This window comes from Curcuma longa, chromosome 12 (genome assembly GCF_044706935.1).
Source record: "Curcuma longa cultivar G26 ecotype Majalengka, Jawa Barat chromosome 12, ITB_CL_G26_1.1, whole genome shotgun sequence".
NCBI lineage: Eukaryota > Viridiplantae > Streptophyta > Magnoliopsida > Zingiberales > Zingiberaceae > Curcuma > Curcuma longa.
Genome location: NC_133872.1, coordinates 2769033 through 2783539, shown reverse-complemented (window position 1 = coordinate 2783539; position 14507 = coordinate 2769033). Strand labels below are relative to the sequence as shown.

At 31.0% G+C, this 14507-nt stretch overlaps 1 protein-coding gene and 2 pseudogenes across 1 annotated transcript; 1 reads left to right on the top strand and 2 right to left on the bottom strand.

Annotated features, from left to right (window-relative positions):
• Positions 1 to 2716: 2716 nt before the first annotated feature.
• On the top strand, positions 2717 to 4282 carry LOC141842757 (uncharacterized; annotated as a pseudogene).
• A 5104-nt stretch (positions 4283 to 9386) lies between these two features.
• Positions 9387 to 10507, bottom strand: LOC141843449 (uncharacterized; annotated as a pseudogene).
• A 2659-nt stretch (positions 10508 to 13166) lies between these two features.
• Positions 13167 to 14205, bottom strand: LOC141843545 (uncharacterized). The gene is made up of 2 exons (XM_074731603.1): positions 14029 to 14205; positions 13167 to 13692 (listed from the first exon to the last, which is right to left on the bottom strand). Exons 1-2 carry the CDS (start codon positions 14149 to 14151, stop codon positions 13423 to 13425), a joined length of 393 nt encoding a protein of 130 aa, XP_074587704.1. The 5' UTR covers positions 14152 to 14205; the 3' UTR covers positions 13167 to 13422.
• Between the last annotated feature and the right edge of the window lie 302 nt (positions 14206 to 14507).

Below are 14507 nucleotides of genomic sequence, written 5' to 3'. Positions count from 1 at the left end.
CTCAGTCCCTCATCTCTTTGCAAGAAATCGGCGATCCCAAAGTTCTTACTTAGAGAATTGTAAGCACTCTGAGTTTGTAAGTTTGCTAAGTTTAAAATAAAGATCTGTATAGTTTCTTTCTAGTTCTGTCATACTTATTCTTGTGTTTCAGACTTAGTAGTGTATCACGCTAAAGATCTGTATAGTTTCTTTCTAGTTCTGTCATACTTATTCTTGTGTTTCAGACTTAGTAGTGCTCGGCTGAGTGAGGCCGAGGCCGAGCCAGGCTGAGTGAGGTCGATGCCGAGTGAGGCAGAGCCAGTTTGAGTGAGGCAGGCCGAGTGAGGTCGAGCCAGGCTGAGTGAGGTCGAGGCCGAGTCAGGCTGAGTCAGGCCGAGGCCGAATGAGACAGCAAAGCGGCGACCACCCTTCGGATAGATATAATTTCAATTTGAAAGAGAATTGGGCTAATTGACGAAAAAATCGATCAAAAGGGAAGAACGAGGGCGGCAAAATCACAATGGAAGAAATCGAATTCTGCGAGATTAGGATTTATTAAAAATGTAATATAACAGTTTTATTATTTAAATTATAATTTATAATCAATGTTATATTTATTATATTATATTAGTGTTATATAAGTTTTTTTTATTAAACGTATTAATTAAACTATTTATATAATTTCTAATTAATAATTAGTTACTATATAAATTATAACCGTAGATTATATAAATTAATAATTAATTAAATAAACAATTAAATAATTACTATAATTATAACTTTATAATATAAAATTTTATATTTTTATTAAAAATATAAAAAAATTATAAAAAATTAAAGTAAAAAATAAAAATATTCTAATTAAAAATTTTAAATTCGTATTAATAATTTATTTAAAATTAAATTTTAGATTATTTTTATAAATTAGAAATAGATTAAATTTCAGAAAAATATTTGAAATAATTTGAAAATTTTATAAATAATTCTAAAATTTCTAATTGTTAAAAAATTAAAATATATAAATGTGATTTTAAAATACAATATAAACTATATATATATAAATATACAAACTATAATACTTAAATTTTAAATTTGTATTAATAATTTATTTTAAATTATTTTTATAAATTAAAAATATATTAAAATATCTGGAAAATATTTAAAATATTTGAAATAATTTCAGAAGTTTATAAATAATTCTAACATTTCTAATTGTTAAAAAAATTAAAATATATATCTATATTAAATAAATTTGATTTTAAAATGCAATATAAACTATATATATAAATATATAAACTATAATATTTAATACAGATTATTCAGAATATTTATAAACTATAATTATATAAATATATATTATATAAATCAATAATTAAATAAATGAATAATTAATTTATTTATATAATTATTATATATAAATTAGGATCTTTATGTTAATTTATATAATTATTATAGATTTTTTTTTGTCTTAGAATCAATTTGATATTTGGATCATGAATATTAACATATTTAGTTTTTTAACTTTAGGATTCTTGCTTTCTAAACATATGAAATACATATTTTTATTGATATGAATGTCTTTGCGTGATATGCGCCTAGGAAATAATTTAGATTCTCTATCTTTTATTTTGGAAGTTTTGATAAAGGTATGCAGTCAAATTATGATTCCTAATAAAACACTTATAATCTTGTACACTTTTGATTATTTTAAATTGACAAAGTTGAATTTATATTCCTAAGAGATGGTTTGCTTTCAAGAGGTTGCGCTTTATATACTTAATTTGTAAATTCACAATAATAAAGATATTCTTCACGTTACATGGAAATAGGTTGATTTAATTAGATTAAAATTTTAATTAATTGAATAATTTATAATATAATCTTGACTACAGATTAAGTAAATTGAATTATTTATAATTTATTAATTTATAAATTCAATGATCGGTTAATTATTTAATTAGGTTAATTAAAAGTTGATTAATTAAGGATTACTTGAATAATTAATTAATTATCTAATAAGTTTATTGATGGATTATTGGATTGATTAAATTAAGAGTTAATGAATTAATTGAAGTTTATTTGGTTAATTAATTAAGGTTAGCTAATTAATTAAGTATTATTTGTTTGATAAATAAACAATTAAATCAGAGTTTGGTTGGTTAATTAAGATAATAAGCAGGATTAAATATTTGTTTGATTAATTAAAAATAATAATCGGTTAATTGGATAGTTAATTAACTGAGTAATTTATCAGTTTAGATAATTAATCATATAATTAGATGATTAAATAAAGAATCAATCAGTTAATTAGCTAATTAATTAATTTAATGAGTCTAATTGATTAAACTGTAAATTAATTTTATGCGGATTTAAATTAATCTAATGTGGGTTACTTAATTGATAAGTAAGATAATTGATTAGTAAATAATTAATTAAGTTATTAACTAGTTTAATAGTTGATTAATTTAATTAACACGATAGTTTAATAGTTGATTTATTTATTATTTTCATTAAAATTAAATATTTTTTTTGTAATTTTTTATCAGATAATTTTTTTATATTAATTTTGTTAATGTTATAGTTGCCAATATTAATGTAAACTATTTGATCTTTTTATTATTTTTAATTTTTTTATAATGCATAGGTAATGACATCAAAATAACAATCTTATGATCCAGTTTAGAGACATGCACATTGATTACAGAATCGATTTTATTTGCAATGTTTGCATTGCGATATGATTGAACGCGGCGGTGGAGTCACACGTCTAAAACATCTTGCTGGTGGATATCCGAATGTTTTTAAACGTCTAAAAGTTTCTCAAGAAGTTCGTTGTGCAATAAGAAAGGAACTTGATGGGAAAAAAGCATTAAAGTATAAACAACAACACTAGCATGAACTTTTTGATAGCCAAAGCTCTAAAGAACCAACTTCTGATGAATTTGAAGGACGTGGTGAAGTTCCAAATGACGAAGAATTTTTAACAGCTCTCAGTGCCTCTCGAACTCTATGAATATGAGCAACATATGGGAAGTGACTCAGTTGGTGCCAGTGTTAGTGGCTCAACTACTACAGCAACATTGGAAAGAAGTGCAAGTGTTCGTATTACTTCAACACAAAGTGATATTGGTCGTTTTTTTCCTTCTATGAGACGAAGACGTGCAGTTGATATTGCTGATATTGATCTATTGGCATTCCCAGACCAAGTTAGCAAACAAACTAGGATTGATAATGTTTATATAAGAGAGAAGAAATCAATCTGTAAAAGTATTGCTAAATTTTTTCATTTTAATCGTATTCTCCCTAATGCAATAAATAACACATACTACCATAGTATGATATCCAATATCCAAAAATCTGATCCTGGTATTCAACCTCCGACTGCATATAAAATTATTGGCCCGTATTTAAATGAACAAGTAGAGGAGGTCAAGACTTCGATCCTATCATGCAAGAAGCAATAGAGCTTATATGAGGTTACGTTGATGTGTGATGGCTGGATAGGACCTACACGGATAAACATTATCAACTTTCTGCTATACTGCAATAGAAAGATGATATTTAATAAATCTATTGATACAACTACAAACTATCATGATGCACCTTACATATATTATTTAATGGATAGTATAGTTCAAGATATAGGTGCAAAGCATATAATACAGGTGATTACAGATAATGGTGTCAACTTTAAAAGAGATAGAGAATTATTAGAGCAAAAATATCAAACATTATTTTGGATACCATGTGCAGCACACTGTATCAATTTAATGATGGTAGATATCAGTAAACTTGATATAGTAAAGAAGATAGTGAAAAAGGGTCAATCGTTAATAAAATTCCTCTATAATCATCATTGGGTTCATGGATTAATGAAGAAATTTATTGATAGAGAGATTTTGCGATCAAGAGCGACTAGATTTGCCACTCACTTTCTCTTATTAAAATCGTTGTTTTGGAAAAAAAAAAACGGATTAAGTCTATGTTTACTTCTGAAGATTGGAAAGTCTCTCAATATTTTAACACGACCAAAAGTAAAGAGGTGCAAAAAATTATTATATCTGTTAGATTTTGAGATTATATTGTAGATATTCTTACAACAGTAAAATCTTTATACGTTGTTCTACGTAAAGTTGATATGGACAAGAAGCCACAAATGAGTAACGTTTACCGTCTAATTCATGAAGCAAAAGAGGAAATTAAGAGACATCTACAATCTCTAACCACGTATCAATATTATAGTGATATAATCACTGCAAGATAAGACAATCAAATGGGAAAATATATTCATTTGGCAGGTTAACATTAAAACATGATGGCAAAGACATTACCTAATATTAAAACACCTTAGTTAACAAAACCAAGCTAGAGCATCATTGCACTAACAATTACCCCATTAATGTTTGACAATCTATTTATATTAGGCCCAATAGTATATTTCAATTCTAGATTCCATCTCCTATGTTAAAATGTTAAAGTTAAATGAAGTTTCTTACCTTAAACACTTTTTATCCACCTTTGGCATATATCAAAAAGATCATTCAAAAACTCATTTCTCTCTCGAAATTTAATGTTAAACTTAAGTGAAGATTCTTTACTTAATCTCTTACTTCTCTTTGGCGTACATCAAAATCATCCTTTCACCAAAGATTCCAATTTCTCCTCCTTTCAATATAGAAACACTCCACTCTTCCACTTTACAGATAATTTCATTGCTCAACCCTTAGCTTATCATCTTATCAAGGTGGATACATCCCCCATGTTTCAATCTTCTTCATACTAGGACTAGGAGTGACCATTTTTGAGTTCATCCATCCAAAAAAAGATAGGATACACATGCATAAAAAATTCAACCCTGAATTTTCTTCAATAGCATATGTTGAAAGCTATACCACTTATTGAAAAACAATCACAATTTAACCTTCAATTTGTTTACCCCTTATTGAGATAACTTGATATAATCTAAAGTACATACGATTAAGTATCTCTAAGCAAAAATTTCAACCTTGAATTTCTCTTAATGTTCAAATGTTACCTTGATGCTTCTTCAAATTAGATTTCATTCCCTAATTTCAAATTTCACTATAAAATTTCTATCACTAAGGAAATCCTCCTGCCCTTAAGAAATCATTTTCTAGGTGAAGGAACTAATCTTCCACTTATTTGAACATTCTGCCCTCATTCAATCATTTTCTCTTTTGGAAATTCAATTTGCACCAACAATGTCTCTTACAATTCATAACTTAATGCATAAACTGAATTCTAACACTTGCTAAAGTGTTTAAAAGGGTTAGGGTGGGGGGAGGGGTGACTGATTTCTCTAATTCAATTGATTGCATTTTATTTTCTTTAGCAGGTAGATCTTAAAAACTCATACAAAATTTTCTATTAACATTATTTATATCATTTTCAACCTATTTTGGATAAATAAAAGTAGCTTTCTACAAACATTCTTGGTATTTTCAAAAATTGGCACAAAATTGGGAAGCCTTAAAACTTATAGTGTTCCAATCCACATTTTATATCAATGTTATTTTTGTTAACTTCTACCAACAGATAGGTACCACCACATTGTTTTTAAAAAAATAAATGATATTTTAAAAATAATTTCCAATCATTATCATTATCATTATATGTACATAACTCTTCATAGTCCCTATGATTGATCATTTCAAGATTCTTATATCTAGATAATACTTAGCTCAATTAGATGCATCTTATCAAGCATCTACAGCCTAGATCATCATCCTTAATATCTCACTTGCTTTGGGGTCAAAATACTCAAAACAACTATCCTACATTGTACTAAGATTGTTTTAGAATTCTTCATCTAAAGTGATCATGAAATTCTACACTAAGACATATCCAACTAATTGATGTTCCTACCTAGGATATCAATTGTTGTTATCATTCTTAATACTAATTGCATGATATAATTAAATTCACATACTTGTAAATAAGCATGGCATGATTAAATATGAAATAGAATAAGCTTAAACATGCATCAATAGAAAGATATAAATTTAATCAAATTGGCATAATTAAATGATTATCAATCATGTCATATGTATTAATTCCTAATATTAGAAGTTTCATCATGCATCATAAGCATTTATAAATGTTTTTTCTCCATGCATGACTTTTTATAATAATGTGCCAAAGTCATAAGATACAATTTGACACACCTAAGGATTTTTAAGTCTTCTTCATACATTCTAAACAAAGTCTCTAGCTAATTATCCATCTTAATGCATGAGCCTATCCTAATGTCTCAATCACCTAGATGAGTTATCCATTCATTTAAACTTATAGGCACACTCTATCTCTGTGAAAGTAAGGTTAGGATATCCATCTCCTACATACCTAATAACCTAAAACTACTCTAAAGTGTCAATTTTGTTACGGTTGAGTTAACTATTCTTCTAAAATTAATTGACTAACCTAAATTCATTTAGCATGACAGAATCACACTCTCGGTGATTTGATACATATTGTCTCTCTTCAGGATTTCTAGATATTCATTAGGGATAACCTTTCTTAATATTTTCCTAAGGACTCCCTTAGGTCTCTTAGAACCCCTAGACTTGGTAGTTTCATCAAGGTGGTCTCTAGGGACACATTCCCTTGCCACCTTGCTACCACTCTTAGTGCTAAAGGGTTCTTGGGTTCTTGTGACTTCATGCCATAGTCAAAGTGAACCTTCGTGTAGGTGACACACTAACATTAGACTTAAGAAATCATTAGTTTCTTCTTGCCTTCCTAGTCCTAAATCTACATTTTTAAAGTTATTTGGAATTTTCTTTAGCATCTTCTCCAAAAGACATTTTCCTCTTCTAAAGCCCTACTTCTAGATTTTTTGTCTATTGTGCAAAGGTCTAGAATTGTCCTTAGAATTATCATTTTTATGATATGTGTTGGTGCAATCAACCTCCAATTTAGCATTAACGTGGCCGGATGAGATTCGAGTCCAAGCGATCGAACGGAGTGCCAGATTGATATCCAATCAGTAGAGGATGTGACATGAACGTGGACGCGAAAGCTAACTAAGGGGAGACCGAGCAATTGAAAGGGGCTTTCGGACAATCAAAAGTTGGATAAACAGCAATATCTACACAGTTGGATAACGGCGGGCTCCGAGCGACTAAAAAAGCTTCTAGGCGCTTGGAATATTACTATAAAAGTGACTTCCAGCCGACAGTTCACATCATCTGACACTCTCATTCCATACTCTCAAGTGCTCATGTTATTATTATTCTTTTGATCCAGGAAGTGCCAAAATGAGTGTAGTTGCATTCAAAACTTCTAAAGGCGATCACGTTTTGTATGTAACATCATTATTTAGTTTAGTCTTTCTTATTATTATTTTGTATTGCTTGGTTGTGTTGGAGAATAGATTGTAAGAAGTTTCTCCACCTCCGAAAGATTTCCGAAAAAGAAAAAGTTAGTGCTCATGTTCGAGGCCTATGACATAAAATAAGAACCCTAGGGGGTTGCCAAACCACATAAAAGATCAAATGTATTTATTCTTGTGCTTGTTTTATTTGTTCTTTTTCCACTGCGTTAACACTCTATAGATAAGCATGAGAACTATCGAAAAGCAAAGCGTTATTCACACCCCCGCTAACACAACTCGATCCTACAATATGAAGAACTAAAATCATAATATTTTCTCCAACATGCTTCTTATCATCATGGTAAGGTACATCATTAAAAATTGCAGATTTACATGATGATGATATATTGAGCTTTACCTTAAAAACTCCCCTGTGATTAGAGCTTCCTCTCTTTAGGTTACCACTCGTTGTGTTAGTGCTCCTTCTCGTTGCACATGAAACACAATGTGATCCTTGCTCTTTCGTCCTAAGGGAGTGACTTACTTGGGTTTCTCCTTGACTCTACCCTTGGGTGCACTTAGACATTCTCTTTCATCAAGTTAGGACGTCTAGTTTTATAATATTCTCTTTCCCTATTCTTAATGCATACAATATGATTCTTATTCATTAACTTAGATATAGCTCTGAGTGTTGGGTCCTCAATGCATGCAAGGACTGTGCTTTCTTTTTCCACATGATCATATGATTCCATATGGTGGAAAACTCATTGACTTCAACTACAAAAGCTGAAAATTGACTCTTCTCTTTATCACCCCTGAATGATTATGTAGAGGTTTTCTCAACTTGCACTTTTAAAAATGTTGAGCACTTCACAGCTTTTAATTCTTGTTGGTCTTGAGCCATTGAGCTATTTTATTTGGACTTTTCCACTTCTTATGTCAATGAGGGATTTGTTTGACATTGTTAAGCAAGTCATTAATCAACATATTTATTAGTTTATTATTTACCTCAAAACTTTGTATTTATTGCTCAATCCATTTTTCTCTCTTGAGAGTTCTTCCCTTCCTATCCTTCAAAGCTTCAAATCTTTCTTCCAAACAAACAATTCTCGATGTTGATTTACGTGAAGGTCTCCATCCTTGATTTTCAATAGGTGAAATTTCTACTACAAAGGATGGTGGAAATTGAGTGTTGTAGTCAAATCCATCTCAAAGCTCCATGAGGGAAAGAATTCCAATCTAACTTGATCCTTTGCTTCTCTAGCCTTGTGATCAGTCAGCAGTTAAGCCTTTAAGAGTGAATAGTAGAATGCTTATTTAATTGCTCATGTCTACAATTGTGTTAATTTGTAATGAAATATCAACGTATAAAAAGGAAACATAAAGCAATCTATCCATTTCAAGCATGATGATCACATAAAAACTTCATACAATCACACCATCATTCAATCTTATAAAACACCCTTTTATCCTAAGACAAACACAAAATCACACAAAGCTCTAAAAGATTCTATCCATTTCAAGCACTCATTTTTCCAATTGTTTGTCCTATTATGGTATCTTCATCATTGCACCCTTCTTGTTGAATAATAAATCTAAGATATCTAAACCAGTCATAGAAACTTCAGGTCCATCCATTTTAGTCTTCTTAAAACCTTTGATTTCTAATATTTTCTCGATAACTCGAGTTTCAAATTTAATCTAATTATACTCACACAATGTTGTTTACAAATCACATTGGAATAAGATTTATCTAGACAACCTCGAATAGTTAGAAATAACACAATTGTTGATGATGAATCAATTTGCCTAGATGTATTTTCTTTTCTTATTATCCTAGTTCTACAATTTAAAATGAGAAAAGGGTTGACAGATAGAAAAAGAAACATGCAAAATGTTTAACAATGTAATCAAGTCAAAATAGATTAAACCAAATTTCTAGATTAACAAACATAGGCCATTGCAACTTGATTGAAATATTGCACTTCAGTTGAATCTGAGAAAGTTATAGGTCTAAAATAATTACATTGCTAAGGAATTTATCTAATATTGTCAGTTCATACCATATAACATTTTACCTGTTAAGCATCCATTTGAGATCAATTGCTGCAGTACTTGATTTTTAGATGCACTACTGTACCAATCCAAATTGTATATTTTAGTGAGTGTCTGTGAAAGAAGAAATATTACTCCTCTCTTTCATAGAGAAATTTTCACCATTTGAACTGATATCAACATGACTGTGTAATAATGTTTCAAACCATCCACTTCAGATCTTTGCATTGACAAAATAGCAAAGAATTTAATAGGTGTACAAGCACATTCATTCCTGCAACAAAAGTCAAGTGTTCATCATACAAGGAACTGGCAGGAAACATTTTGCAAACAATCACACTTCATTACCTATTGTATAATGTAGGCTGTGGATAACGTAGGTAATGAAGTTCTGATTGTGGGATGCTGGGATCATGACAAAGTTGCTTCCTTGATCTCCCCCTCGCTTGATTTGGAATAACTGAGCGCCCACTTTGCTTTATGCATAGAGAGAACATGTAGATGTCACTTACCATGAATAGTCCCACTATTGCTACCCATAAATTAAGCGGATATTTCTTTGGATGCCTTATTATCAGCATTTCCTATGGCTCATAGAAAAAGAATCTGATTAGCTCACGTATTTGATACATAGAAAACATCTGGAAACTAATTTGACCACAGGTTCATTGGATATTTATATCTTTCATTTCAAATTGATATTATTATTAAACCCAAAAATGGAAGCGAACCAAATTTTAGAAAGTTAAACAAGAGTGAAATCATCACGACTGGAACAAAAACAGACATATATACGGATCAATCTCATAAATCTTGAGGTGGAAAACAATTTCAGAACTCAAAAAAAGGTGAGCATCATCGACATGTCCAGAAACTAAAGGACAAGGACTAAAACTCATTCAAGATCGATGCCATCCAAGAAGCCCCTAATAATCCAAAAGAGAATCAAAGTTTGCATCAAAGAAGGTGCAATTCCTCCTTTTCACCACTTTCACCTCGAAAACAAATTGTTGTTCCATCATATTGCTTATTTCATTTAGATCAGTAAAAATAAAATAACAAGTAAACAAATGGCGAACGCGACGAAACACCAAGAGGACGAATCACCTTGCTGAAAGCGTAGCAGTCGTCCGCCACCATTCTTCCCTCCCCCTCTTCCGCTCACTACAACGACTTCAATGACAACGCATCGAGGAAAGATATCATACCATTTTGTTCATCTCCTCCTCCCCCTCCCCCTCTTCCGCTCGCCCTAGGGTTGCGTTGACAATCGCTGCCCGTGCCTCCCGTTTCGCCCTCCCGCCGTTTCAAAAACCCGCCTTTCAGTTTGAGCCACCCTCTCTCCCTCCGCTTCTTTCCAGCAAAAGCAAATAAATAAATGGTCAGAATTAATTATTTCATTCTATTCAATTATTTGGTGAAATAAATGCACTATTTTTTTCTTTCTAAAAATATAAATTCTAAATAAATTAAAAGAGGTATTTATCTTTTATTTTTAAAACAATAAATTATTTTAGTACATTAAATTGTTTTGTCAAAAACATGATTTATATATATTCATAACGAAAACTAGTTATTTTAACTTAAAATAATTTCATAAAGCAAGTGGAGATAAATTAAGGAGAGAGATGTTTTTCCCACCCCTTAAACCGCACCCCCCTCCCTCCTCTCTCTCTCTCTCTCCTATTTAAATTACATTTTTACCCCTTTTTCTTTATTTTTTATTTGATTTTACTTATATATATATATTTTTTAATTTTAATTAATTTTTATTTAGTTTTATTTTTAAATTAATTTTGTTTATTATTTTTTCATTAATACTTATATATTTTTATTTTTATTAGTTTTATTTTTAAATTAATTTTGTTTATTATTTTTTAAATTTTATTTAGTTTTTATTTTTATTATCCGTCACCGGTGACGCTCCCACAGCCAACTTTGCTCCTTCACAAGTGTCACCAGCACCCCGTGCCAGCGACGATTGGTTCAACAATCGCAGATATTGAGGGAGTTACGACGAGGAATTGATACGACGAGGAATTGATCGGGGAATAAAACAGGTAAGTATTTTAATTCCTATGTCTTCTTCGTTTGTAAATAAGAATCCAAAAACAAAAGATTCGGCCAAGTAAAATCGAGACAGAGGTGTTTTCGGCTCTGATACCAAATGATAAACTCTGAAACAATATGAGGCAAATATGCAGCGGAAAAGAATCAAGATTTTACCTCCTACCATCGAGTTCGTAGACACTTACAAGACTGCGAAAATCTGATACTTCTGGCCCTTTCCTCCACAAGCCTAGATGGTGTAATATCTCTTCCAAAGAAGAAGATGGAGTAGGAACCAGGGACCAGATCCCCTTTTATTTCTCTCCAAAACTCTACCATCATTAAGTATGCAAATTGCTTTTCCCACCCCCTTACCACCGCACCCCCCCCTCCTCTCCTCTCTCTCCTATTCAAATGACTTTTATACCCTTTTTTCTTTATTTTTTATTTTATTTTACTTATATATATATTTTTTAATTTTAATTAATTTTATTTAGTTTTATTTTTTTAATTAAATTTGTTTATTGTTTAGTTTTTTTAATTTAAATTAATTTTATACTTTTTAAATTTTTTTATAAATAATAACTCCTAAAATTTATAACTAAAAATAAATAAAAGATTATAAACATAAAAAAAAATTATTCAAAAAAATAAAACTGATAAAAAAAATTGAAAAAAACTGATTAATAAAAAAAATAAAATCAATAAAAAAAATTTTAAAATAATAAATTGAAAAAAATACAAGTATTATGAAAAAAATAATAAATAAAATTAATTAAAAAATAAAATTTATATAAAATTGAAAAAATATAATAAACAAAATTGATTAAAAATAAAACTAAATAAAATTTATATAAAATTCTAAAAATAAAGTATTGATAAAAAATAATAAATAAAATTGATTAAAAAATAAAACTAAATAAAAATTAAATAAAATTGAAAAAATATCGTATTGATGAAAAAAAATAAATTAAATTAATTAAAAAATAAAACTAAATAAAAATAAAAATATATGAGGGCTATTTTTAAATAAAATTAATTAAAAATAAAACTAAATAAAAATTTAAAAATTAAAAAAATAAATAAATTAAAAAAGGATAAAAAGGTCATTAGAAGAGGAGAGAGAAGAAGTGGGAGGGGGGGTGTGCGGTGATGTGGGGTGGGAAAAACAGGCCTCTTAAGTATTGAAAGAGAGAAAACATGGATGACATGGAGTCATGGTGGTGGCAGTTTTGTAACTTCCAATACATGGACCATGTTGTTGCTCCATGGCCAATGGAGTCAAAAACCAACAAGAGCTAGTCAGGCAGCTGTGCCACCTATCAAGCACGTAATTGCGTTGTGGTCCACAGAATCTACCAATCAAGCACAGATCAGAGATGCTCGTGGACGTTGGATTTTAGTACGTACCCTACTGTATATTCCTTACAGACCAAGAATTTGCTCCCTTGGTAACATGGTAAGGCATGGCTTTTGAGCTGCTGCCAGCTGATATTGGATCACATGGCCAGCAGTAGCTAGGAATACAAATAAGAATCTTCCTGTTTCAAGGTGACATGGATCAAAGCAAAGCAATCTTATCATACTGACATTGTACTATTCTGTCGCGAACATGAGTCCAATGGAGAGGGGTCGATGATAGGTAATTAATAATAATTCACTTTCAGGAATGAATTTCTAGTCCTTTAAACTTCATTAGTTTTGCATTTACTCAATTGAGAAGGAAGAACCTTGATTATAGATTTCCAAATGACTTGGATACCCCCTCATCACATCATATATTATATCAATAATATGATTTGAAGATTTACAATCACACTTACGGGAGTAGTTCTTGATACAGATGATCTCCATCGACTAAAGGCTGGAGATTCTGGAGTCCCTCTTCACAAGTACATTTATTATTGGAAGAGTGTTATTTTTCCCCCCTTTTCACGAATCAGTACCACAAACAATCACCCTTACATTCTAAACAAGGTTAAGCACAAAGACTTAGCTTGATTGCTCTATAAGTGCCTGCGATAATAGATGGGGCAACTAACTCTTGTGTTATTGGAGACATGAGAAATCATAATTGCAGATCCCTCCAGTTGCTGGTGCCTCGGGAAGCTGAAATTCTTCACCGAAGAAGACTTGTTCCTTGGTCTGTTCTTCCTTCGTGGTGTAGTAGAGCGTGGAATGAACACTCCTGTTCCTTTGCTCATCTCCCTTGTGTAAGCCGCCTGATCATAGCCATAGGTCGGTGGCATCATCATCTGGGGCATGTAAGGAAGCTCCTGCGGACCACAACCTAAATATGTTAGACTAAAAGAGTAAAAGAAACATGAAGAGAATCAAGAGGCAGACAGAAATTATTGAGGAAGACAGATAGGATTTCTCTGGCTTGACTTATTCGACTGGTCAGTGGGTATCCACTATGACAGTAGAATTCAATCTGGAATTTATAATTTTCTAAAAATATCAGTAGCAGTATTATTCTGCAGAAGCGAAGAAAGGGAAAAAAAATGGAAGTAACTGTAAATGGTTTTGAAAAATTTGAATAATAGATAACAGTGCAAAGTTCAGAATCCCTCCCAAGCGTTGGGAAAGATAAGAAAGAAGAAGAAACCAACCTGAACTGGAAGAGGAGGATACTGCATGTGAACTGGGAGTTGCTCCTCGTCATCCATGATCAGCAGCGCGATTTGCCGGCTTAGATCTGCAAAGAACACATCATCTTCTGCTTCCACAGCCATCTTTGAAGGATCGGATATATCTGGGAGTGGAAGAAGCTCTATCGTTTCGGCCACTTGACGTGCTGCTTGTTTGGCTGCTCCATCTCCATGGGGTTTAATATAAGCTAGCAGACATGGGGAGCAAGTTTGAGGGGCATGTGGGTTAGTGGGGCCCTTGTGGGCCCATTCCAGAGGGAGAATAAAAAAAAATAGAGAGACAATGGAAGAAGCACTAATATTTGACTGACATTATATTTTTGATAGTTTGGCTTAGAGCATGATGTGGATGAGTTTCAGAATTTCGCAAGAGATTAAGTTTGCAACCAATAATTAATATACAATTAAGTTGTCACCTACTGAAATTAGCAAAAAATTAT

Excerpts from the sequence above, each read along its gene's own strand:
- LOC141843545 (XM_074731603.1), bottom strand. The coding sequence starts at position 14,151 with ATGGCTGTGGAAGCAGAAGATGATGTGTTCTTTGCAGATCTAAGCCGG. Across the intron at positions 13,693-14,028 it reads ATCCTCCTCTTCCAGTTCAG|GAGCTTCCTTACATGCCCCA; the intron begins GTTGGTTTCTTC and ends TGTGGTCCGCAG.